Source organism: Lactuca serriola, chromosome 2 (genome assembly GCF_051521515.1).
Source record: "Lactuca serriola cultivar US96UC23 chromosome 2, Lser_US96UC23_V15, whole genome shotgun sequence".
Taxonomy (NCBI): domain Eukaryota; kingdom Viridiplantae; phylum Streptophyta; class Magnoliopsida; order Asterales; family Asteraceae; genus Lactuca; species Lactuca serriola.
Genome location: NC_136409.1, coordinates 28,307,991 through 28,319,020, shown reverse-complemented (window position 1 = coordinate 28,319,020; position 11,030 = coordinate 28,307,991). Strand labels below are relative to the sequence as shown.

The 11,030-nt window shown below is 34.0% G+C and overlaps 1 protein-coding gene across 1 annotated transcript; it reads right to left on the bottom strand.

The window, feature by feature from the left end:
• Positions 1-1,182: 1,182 nt before the first annotated feature.
• LOC145086100 (uncharacterized) lies at positions 1,183-10,189 on the bottom strand. The gene is made up of 8 exons (XM_079023829.1): positions 10,075-10,189; positions 6,378-9,057; positions 5,668-6,204; positions 4,457-5,107; positions 2,927-3,619; positions 1,814-2,626; positions 1,640-1,688; positions 1,183-1,514 (listed from the first exon to the last, which is right to left on the bottom strand). Exons 2-7 carry the CDS (start codon positions 9,027-9,029, stop codon positions 1,659-1,661), a joined length of 5,376 nt encoding a protein of 1,791 aa, XP_078879955.1. The 5' UTR covers positions 9,030-9,057; positions 10,075-10,189; the 3' UTR covers positions 1,183-1,514; positions 1,640-1,658.
• Between the last annotated feature and the right edge of the window lie 841 nt (positions 10,190-11,030).

Genomic DNA, 11,030 nt, shown 5'->3' with positions numbered 1-11,030 from the left:
GACGGTCTCATCTTTTCATCTTAGGTCTATTGTTTTTGTTTCTTTTTATGACTTATTCATTTTTTTAACCCTCCATTACAATTGAAGTTTTTTAGTTTTTTTATGCAGCCTTATTATTCATTGTTCAGGTTTGCATGAAAAAAAAAACAACATTCTTTTATGTATTCTGTCGGAATGTATTTTGCCAGAAGTTGTCCAAGAGGAAAGTTGATGAGAACTTGCATTTACAACATACCTTCCTTTTTGGAAAACGAACAAAGGTGAAAATCAACAAATTAAGCAATTTTTTTTATCTTTTTTCATATATGAAAACTAAGTTTTTGTGGCTTCTGAATATTATGCAACAAATATATTATTCTGTAGAATATTCAACAAAGAATGTTAAGAATATTATGCAACAAGTATATTATTTTGTTAGAATATTCAACAAAGAATGTTATTTTTTTTAGTCACCTTTTGTGTTAACATGATCTTTTCATGTATTTATATTTCAAATGTTTTTTTTTTTTTCGTTGGATATATTCTTGATAATACAAATTCTTTAATAATATTCAAAACCATTCTACAAGAATAGTTTATTCTATAAGAATATTATTGTTGTATTTTGATAGAATTATAGCTAATTATTTATATGTTTAATGTGCAGTACAAGTGTATCACTACAAAAATTTTGACAATGAATTTGTGATAGAAATGGCTTGAAGAATGGCTTGAAGACCTGATGAGAAATGCTTGAAGAATTAATTAAAGAATGATCACACGTTTAAGAATGTTGTTTTTTTTCTAAGAATTACACTTATTATTCTTTCAGAATGTTGTTATTATTTAATGAATCACAATCATATAATGTAATTATTTGGTATATTATTAGTTCAATAATCGATTTTGTGTATTCTTTCAGAATATATTTATTAGTTTATGGTTGGCATTCTGTCATTCTAACAGAATAAAATCGAAAAATATATTTACTAGTTTATGGTTTGCATTTATCATTCTGACAAAATAAAATCAAATTTTTAAATTTGAATTAAGTTAAAATATTCAGATTTTTAAAAATAAAGGAATTAATTATCCCTAAAAATCCGAAAATTTCCTTTTTAAAAATAGGTTAGTTGACTAAAATGCCCTTATGCTGAAATTTGTATAATTATATAGTACATGCTATCCTATTCTAATATCATAGACCCTCAGATAATGACCTTTAATTCTATTGCATCCGGTGGTCCAGATCTGTGCATTCTGGTACACAATAGTTAGTAAAAACAAAATAACTTAACGCTATATATATATATATATATATATATATATATATATATATATATATATATACATGGCTGAGTTATTGTGTGAACAAAAAAAACATGACAACTTGCTATTTGATTCATACATTAACATCTTCATAGCAAAAATGTTCTTGTTTAGTTCCTCTTCATACGATCAACAATTCTATCCTTGAATACTATCGACAGATTGTCAATTGATTTAGATGGTCATCACCATTCAACGAGAGAAACCTACATAACAATCAATGGGGTGTTGGAGGATTCACATCATCATGAAGAAGAAGAAGAATACATCTGAAAATCATGAATTAGAAGGCCATTAATAGGCATTATGGAGAAGTGAAAATAGAATTTACCTTTAATGTTTACTTCACGTTAATGAGAGTCTTGGTCGTTTTTAAATTCCTGCATAAAATACATAATTATAAAGTTGAAAATATAGGTTGGGGATTTTGAGAATAACAGAAGAACTGCATGGAACTTTTCAAATGTAGTTCAAGAATGATTAAAGCAAGAAAGATCTAGTTTACCTCTTGTTTGATCTTTATAAAGGAGTTGATGTCTTCCCCTGCATAAAACGAGCCACATCTTGTTACTATTTCTTTTAGCTTCGGAGTAGCCGAATATCCCTTGGTGAAAGCCGTTATTGCTGGGCAGTAGTAGATTTCCAAAGTATCCAATAAAGGGAATGAAAAATCCTCCTTCCCCAAGCTAAACCCCTTAAGACATGGAAGGTCATCTAATATCAAGGACTTTAGACGAGGTAACACAAGAATCTCATTCCTCTTGCCAATAGATTCTTCTTCCACAACGCCACTTGCATCCTTGACAATGACCTCCTCCATATTGTAGCAGTACCTTACAGTTAGCTCTTGGAGTTGCAATAGACTACCAACCATGGAACTAGTAAATACATGATCTAACCTTTTGCAACAACCAATATAGAGACTTGTTAGGTTTGGAAACTCATAAACTGTCCACTGAGTGCTCTTCGCTATATACCTGAGATTATCTAACAAATCCAACGTCATTTCTCTTAGGTTTGGAATATTGACAAGAGTAGTAGTTTGTGACGGTTCATCAAAACCACGTCCACTACTACTTTTTCTATTTCTCCCTGCTACTTCCAATGTAGTTTCAAATAACTCTTCTACCATCTCACAATCCCTCACAATAATATTTTCCAGCTTTTGCAGTTGCAACAATTCACCGGATGGAATAATATTTTTAACATCATGATTCCGTTCCACATCTAATTCGATCAAGTTATGAAAATACCAAGGTATTGCTTCTGAAGTTGCAGGGAACAAAGTTGCACCATGTAAACTCGGGAAAGCGGTTTGCTGCGAGTCCAATAAAGAAAATGGCTAAGTAATATATATGTCAAACAAAAACATTTGAAATTTCATATATATTTTGTAAGTTTAACGAAATTGAAGAGATTATAATTATTAGTGACCATGATATTTAACTCCAACTAAAAGTTATCAAACGGATAACTATTTTTGATCTCATAAAGTATGTTAGATAAGTAAGGCTATTTTGGACGTTTTTCCCTCGTTCAAAATGGAAAATTTTGATTCCAAGTGACAACATGCATGATATCTTTCATAATTATATGATGCCAAAGAAGTATCTTATACCTGATGATGCTGAACATGAAAGAAGTTAAGGCCTGATTCATCAAGAGTATGTTTGCCTAATCCTGTGCGTATATACTTGAGTTGGAGAGCTGTGGACCCACCAGGTGCAAACACTCTCATTTGGGGGCATTTCTTGATGGTAACATTATCCAATGAAGGAAATCCGAACTCATTCATCCCCAAGAAGAAACCCTCCAGCTCTGGTAGATAACTTAGTTCAATGGACTTTAGACGAGGAAAGACCACAACCTTCTTAGAAGAAGATGATGATGATGATGATGATGATGCATCTTCTTCTTCCTTCTTCACAATCACTTTCATCGACTTGCAACTAGATATTGTTAACTCTTCGAGATGTGTCAGGCTTCCAATTGCAGAGAATGTGAATATATGTTCTACACCCCCACAACCTACGATTTCCAATATCTTTAGATTGGGAAGCATAATAACATTGTTATTTACTCTTGGAATTCCTTCATCACAACCACTCTTGTTTTTGTTGCTGATCATCCCTGATTGAGTTTCAAATACCTCCTTTATCCCACTGCAACACCATATTCTCAGCACTCGAAGCTTTTGCATTTGTCCTGCTGCATAACATGGAATCACACTTGACAATGCAGGGCAGTTTTCTATTTCTATCTCTCTAGAGTATTGGCATAAGGTCCAAGAAACACCACCTGCTTCAGACAACTGCAACATCACATGGAAAATTGATGAAATATTAAAGCATAGACACAGCTTTTGTATAAGACATTTAATCCAAAACCTTGTTTTTTTATACTAAATGACACGAGTGCTCTCCACATCAAAAATGTGGTTTTGGGTTTTGTTTTATAATTAATGCCGGGATTTACTGATGAGACAATAAAAGACATACCACTTACAAAAATTAGCTTTAGATATTATTATAAATTATTGAATTTTAAGCTACAATACCTGTCAAGTGTCACCTGATGGCCCTATTATCCAAACTAAGTTACATTCAACTAATTATAAACTCCCTTTTTGTTTCTTACTTTTAAGATTATAGCACATATCTTGGTTTTTATTTCGGCAAAATGAATACAAGAATCCATGATGCTTGGTCACAGAAACAACTATAAAAGTATAATCTATGATTATAAAATTACAACTATAAAAGGAAAGAATTATCCAAAAGAAACACAATTATGAAAATGGAAATATAATCAATGATGCTTGGTCACAGAATCAACAGAGGATTCACATAGAAAGGCAAGCTTAATTAGATGTGTGTGCATTTCTAATGAAAAATAAAAATAAAAAAGAAATCTCATCAGTAAATGATATGAATTATGATAAATAACAAATACAAGGTAATACTTGTTCAGATGAATGGAAATATTTAGGCCTCCAAATCCAATTCTTGAGTTTGCATGGTAGGTAATAGGTGTGCAATAAAGGTTTAAATCTTTAATATGTGATTTGGTGAGTTTCATAGAATATTGCAAGGAAAAATGGATATTGTCAAAGAAATTAAATAAGTAATTGAATGCGCACAAAACATACCTTAAATCGATCAGGAAAAACGGTAGTTGTAGTGGTATTGATGAAAGATATTTCAGTGTTCTCATCCTTGGCACCTCCTCCACCAATACACTTCAGAGTGTCCATGTATTTTAGAGTGAGAGAATCAAGCTGAGGGAACAAAGTGTTGGTTGTGTGGGTAGATGTAGTCATTTCTTCATCCTCATCATCTCTGTTTGAAACAACTTCTTCGATACCATGACACCATTCTATGTGGACTTTCTTTAGGTTGGAAAAAAGTTCTGCCATGAGAGGCGAAAACAAGTACTTAATGCTTTTGCATTGGTATACATGTATGGTTGTGAGGTTGTGGAATGTTGATTCAGATTGTTGTTTTGGAAGATTGAAGAACCTATACCGGTTGCACTTCCATACATGGCTCATGTTGTCCATATTATATAGATATAATTCCTGGAGGTTGAGAAGTATAGGCTGTTGTTGGTTATGATGAGTTGTTACCAATTCTCTACTTGTTGGATTCTCCATCTCAAACACCACCTTCACTCCTTCATACTTCTTCAAGTAAAGTTTATGGAGGTTATGAAAAGAGGATATGAGACATGATGGGAATGCAACATTAGAAATATTGCCAGTGATTTCTCGCAATGTCTCTTCCTCTGACAGAATATCAGTCTGCGCATATATATCCCAACAAGATATGTAATTAGTAACTTCACTACTGATGAAAATTTCATTGATTTTAGGCATTTTTTCAAGAAACATTTGCAAATGATGAAAATTCTCAACAGATTAAAAAAGTGTTGGAGATAAATAATTAAAAGATGTTATATGCTCCTATGAAACAAGAAAACATATTTTAATTAAGATGTGAACTATTTTCAAACAAGAGACAGAGTTGGCTTGAAATTGAGTTCATAAGCAACGGGATTCAATTAAAGGGTTAAGTTTACTAAATTTATCGGCCCATCCAAGTCATTGAATTGATTCCATACAACCTATGTCCCTATGCTTTTCATCAATTTGAAGTTGAAATCATTCCACTTGCTATCAATATCAAGAAAAATAATGATGAAAGGATTTATACAAGCATTTAGCTTCAGGTCTCATCTATCTGCATTATGTTGGTTGAGTTTTAAGCTGAATCGATTCCAGAACATAAAAGTTGTTGGTGATATTCAAAAGGCAGGAGCTTAATCCTTAATTAAGTAAGAAAGTGCAATTGAAATCCCTACCTTTTTCTCTTGGCTACTCTCTTTCGATTCATTGAATTTCCCTGTTTCTCCTCCGCAATCTTCAATCCGAATCTCCAAAAGTGCCCCCACATCAAAATTGGTGGTGATAGGTGTGAATACATTTCTAAACCTCTCACATTTCCTAATCCTTATGCTTTCAACAACTTGAAAGCCACTGACAAGGGAATGAGATTTATCTGCGCCTTTTATCCTCCACACCTCTGTTAGCTTCCCTAAATTCTCCACTTTGATGCTTCTTAAGATGCTGTTGTTGTCTTCTTCTTTAATTGCACCAACACAATCCAAGTCAATGTTGAATAATGATGCAATCGAACCACATTCCGTGACTTCAAGCTCTTCAAGATGATGCAACAGAGACATGGGATTGTGCGGGAATAGATTCAAAAGTTTATCACAATTTCTCACTTTAATCTCTCTCAACTTAACTTTATCGCCTCTACTAAGTTCACAAGGCCATATTTCGTTTAAATTCTCCATGTCATCAATTCGAAGTGTCTCCAACTTAGGAATCACAACCTGCAAAATAATCATCCATTAATAGCCACATCCAAACAATAATAAATCATATAATCGAATCACACATATAGTCTAAAACTTTTAGTTGAAAAGATTGTCTAATAGTATAAACATAAAACATATATATATATATATATATATATATATATATATATATATATATATATATATACCTCTTCCTTCAACAAACTAGATGTCTCCAACTTGTTTTGTGGATAAATGCTTGTGAAACCTGGAATGCCCTTAAGTTGCAACTCCACAAGTTGTGGTAGCTTAATTATGTTGACATTATTACACAAACTTAATAGTTTCGGTAGTTCACGCAAAGATAAAAATTTCAGCTTGGGGAACATAATTGTCTCTTTTCCACTACCCCTAGTACCAATATGTACGAGTTCTTCCATATTATCACATTTGTAAACTTCTAGATGCTCAAGCTTTGACAAAGTGTTTGCAACACGAAGTTTGAATAGGTATGTCAACACTGCACACCCAGAAACGACAAGGACTCTTAAATTGCAAAATGTAGAGGATTGAGGATTCGTCAACTTCACCTCAACATCTTCAAGATCATGCATACCATCTACGCTTAAACAAAGCACCTCTGTTTTCACAAACAACTCATTAAGTTTACAGTCTGATATTTCACCTTTATTGGTCACCAACTGCAATGTGTTTTCATATGAGTGGGCAATCTCACTGATATCTCCATCTAAAGAGCGTCCCACTGAGATCTTGAATCGTTCAAGATTCTCAAATGACATATTCTTCACTTGAGCCTTGTTATTAAAGAACTCAAATTCTAACGCAGAAAGCCTGTTTGATCGCTCTGCCATCTCATTGCAGTTATAATCTCTAAACGCAGATGCATTTCCAATATAAAGTTCTTCAAGTTCGACCAAATTTTTCAAGACACCCTGTTCTATACAAAGACCATCACAATCTCTCAGGTCAAGTTGCCTAAGCTTCTTCAAATTTCCGATTGCTGAAGGTATCCATTCAATGCCAGAATTAGCAAAGCTCAGCACTTCCAGATTCATCAAATTTCCGATACAAGAGCAATCAAGCATCCGTAATGAACACTCATGAAGATGAAGCACTCGAAGGTTGGTGGAGCATTGAGGTGACGAGGGAAGCAATGGATACTTCATTTTATGGTATGATATTACCTGGAGCTTTTCCATTCCTTCATAAAAGTCTTGAGAAAACCTTAGCGTCTTATCTCCATGCATAAGTTTCAAAATCTTGAGGTTTGGAAACTTGAGGTCTCCTGGAAACTCAGACACACTCTCGCATGTTAATGAAACTGTTTTGCAAGAGTCCTTCATATCATTTTTAGTCCACCCATGTATATTACCATGGTTGACAATTGAAGCATGCTCGACTTCAGAATACATACCCAAAACAAAAGCACGCACCAGATCATGCATCTTGACACACCCAACATCATCACTTTCAATTAACAAATTTGTCTGCACAAGTCGCTCAATGCAGGTGTTGAGCCTGGTTCTTGCTTCTCTAATTGTATAAACTCTGTCAAATAGCTTTAAGCCCCATCCATACCTCATCAACTCCTCGGTAGGAATATCAAAGTCTTCAGGAAACAAACCACACATCAAAAACACGGATTTAGTCTCCCCGTCTTGGAGATTGTGATAGCTTGTTTCAAAGACTTTAGGCGCAACACTACGAATGTCATAGTGCTCTATACGTGAAAGTGCATCCTTCCATGCATCCTTTCTTTTATTTCTTAGAGTACACGCCATGGTTTTGATGGCAATAGGTAGACCGCAACACTTTCTTACGATAACTTCTCCTATCTTACAGAGATCGGGCTCAAAAGTTTCTACAAATTGCTGGAACAGACTTTGTGCTTCTACTTCAGTTAGAAGTCCCACATTAATAACTGAATTAGCTTTAACCCCCATCATTGTGCAAACGTGTTCGTCTCGTGAAGTCAACAAGACCTTGAAGTCGACACCTTGATTTGGAAAAGGACTTAAACCAATATCTTCCAGATCAACGGATTGCCAGACATCATCAAATATTACAAGGAACTTATTCTTACCGTCTCCAGAGTTGGCCTTGAACCATTCACGAAGCTTATCAGCTCTTGCTGGTTTAGTGCTTTCTTTTAACTCTATATGAAGGTAATCGGCTACAGCTTGTTGAATAGCAATTGGGTCTGTCTTTTCCCCTATAACTGCCTCGACCATGTAACTAAACATTCTATTTTCTTTGGCAACCTTCTTCAGTCTTTGCATCATTGTGGTCTTCCCCACTCCGCCCATCCCACATAATGCTATCATGTGGGATGTGTTGTTTGGTTCAAGTGCTTTCAGTGCTTGAGTAAAAGTTTTTTCTCTCGACTCAAAGTCATCGTGATCAGTTGATGGTGTGGAGGTGGATGCCTGCATGGTATCAATTTTTCCCAAAGGAATGGGATGATCAGTCCAGGTGATCAAAGAATGTTTTCTTGTGGCACTTTCAATCTCCTCAATTAGTTTGAAGGTTTCCCTTCCGACTGTGTGTCTACTCTTGAGACTGCAACAAGCACCAACATCACTAGGAACAGTTTTTACTTTTGCATCGATCTTTTCTACTTCTTCCAACCAACTCCTAACTTGAAATGAAATCTCAAGACGAGTTCTTATGTTCCTATCCAAATGGTCTTCTTCGGCATGTCTTAGAGAATCCAACTCCCCCATTTTTCTTCTCATATCCCTCACATGTTGGGTGCTGGAAATGAGGTAGCCTAGATGCTTCTTAACAGGTTCCATAAGTGTCTCGGCAACTGGTTTAAGAATGGCACTAACAACATCCATTGCAGGAAATTCTTCTTTGTGGAAGTATCTACATAGTAACCAACAATTTGTCAGATGAAAGTGGATGAAAATTTGTAATGGATTGGGCATTTAAATGAATCCTAGATTCATTGCATTGAGTAAGGTTTGATTAGCTTTGTATGATGTAATTGTAATATAAGTCCATCCCATAATCTAAAATGAACTTTTTTTTTTAAAAAAAAAAAAAAGCTAGATGATGGTAGTAATAGGAATCAGGAAAATGGTTTATCATTGATTAATTATAAAAAAAATACCAAAATATGATTATTTTAAAATACATCGAAGACTTTAATTGTAAACTTGCAAGTTCAACTTGTGCTTTTTTGCACAAGAAATTCAAACAAAAGAGGGATAAAAAAAACGGAGCTGAATAGAGACACAAACATAACAGGAGAGAGGTTATTGTTTAAGTAATCAAAAGGATCTGCTTCACGTCTTCTGTAACTAATTCACAAAGGTACTAACAGGAAGAAACAGAGGCTGCTTTTAATTTACACCTTGTGCACTACGTTGAATGAAACAGAAGTGAACCAACAGGGGAAGTAAACAAAGCACGTAATACACCTCTACTTAAACTAATTCTAAAAGAGTCTTACTCTAACACAAAAAAAAAAACGCATAAAAAGTAAACTTTCCTAAAATGCCCCTGGGCTAAATCTCTCCAGTTTTTTTCTGGATTATCCCAACATTAATAACATATATAAAGGTGGATAGATCTTGAGCGGCTGAGGGAAATGGAAAAACATCTTTTGTGGGATACTGTTGTAGCAAATCCCTTAAAAACTAACCCAGATCCCTTCACAAATATAGATTTTACTACAGTGAGTACCTATTATTCTTCAAAAGATATGTAAAATACGGATCATCTGATAATGAGCAAGTTGCAAAGCTACTGATTCAGTAACAGAGCCAAGAAAGAAACTTAATAATTTCCTAGAGGCAGTATTTCGGGATGAGATACGTGTATGGTGTGTCAAAAATAATCCAGCTAGATTCAAGAGCTACAGCCCGCGATCAAACTCACCTTTGTTGCAGAATCGGAGTGGAATCTGAATCTAGGAAAGAAAAAAGTGACGTTGGAAGTCGGAACTTGAACTTGGTGTACTCGGAAGTAACGACCGAACGGGAATGAAGTTGACTAGGTCTTCAAATTAGAGTGATACCAATTGCCAGATGTACGTGCGTCGTGCGTGTTAGAAAGAAAATTAAAAAAAATCCAGTCCATCTCATATTTTGGGCTAAAATAGCCAATGGGTTGGCCCAGTTATATTGCTTAAAAAATTGAACCAAAATATCACCATATATATCCGTATTCAAATGTGAGATGATATTTCGGTCTATATATGCAAATATCATATTCATATTTCTTCCTCCCAAATTAATTGTCGATTTTTTATTTTTTGAAGTTTTTTTTTTTTCAATTTTGATATTAAGTATATATTACTTGATGAAATTTATAACAATGAAAAAACATTTAAAATACAATTCATTCATATATTTTTCATCAAATATTATCTATTAAAACCAAAAATATTTAAGGTTAAAGTTGAAAAATAAATACTTCAAAAGTCAAATATTGAAAATTAATTTGGGACAGAGGTAGTATAATATTTCGGTCTATATATGCATAATTTTTTGGACTACTATTTTGGATTGGTATTCCTAACCTATATTATTTCTAGGTCTGATATTTTTCTATTTGATATCACTGGTGTTATTGACTGCACCATAAAAAAAAATTAATGAAAAATGTGAGGTCCACTGGTTAATGAATTGCCCAATAAGTATGAATTATTAGCGAGAACAACTGTTAAAGTTCTTCCCCTATTCTATTAAGTTAGGGAAAGTCGAAGTTCATTGTCAGTGTGAGACAAAAATGAAACCTAGAGAGTCGATGTCTTGTTTTATTTTTTTTGAGAAAAACAGTAATAAGACACTGGAAAAATGGACGGTTTATGGAGAATGTGAGTGGTGGTAATA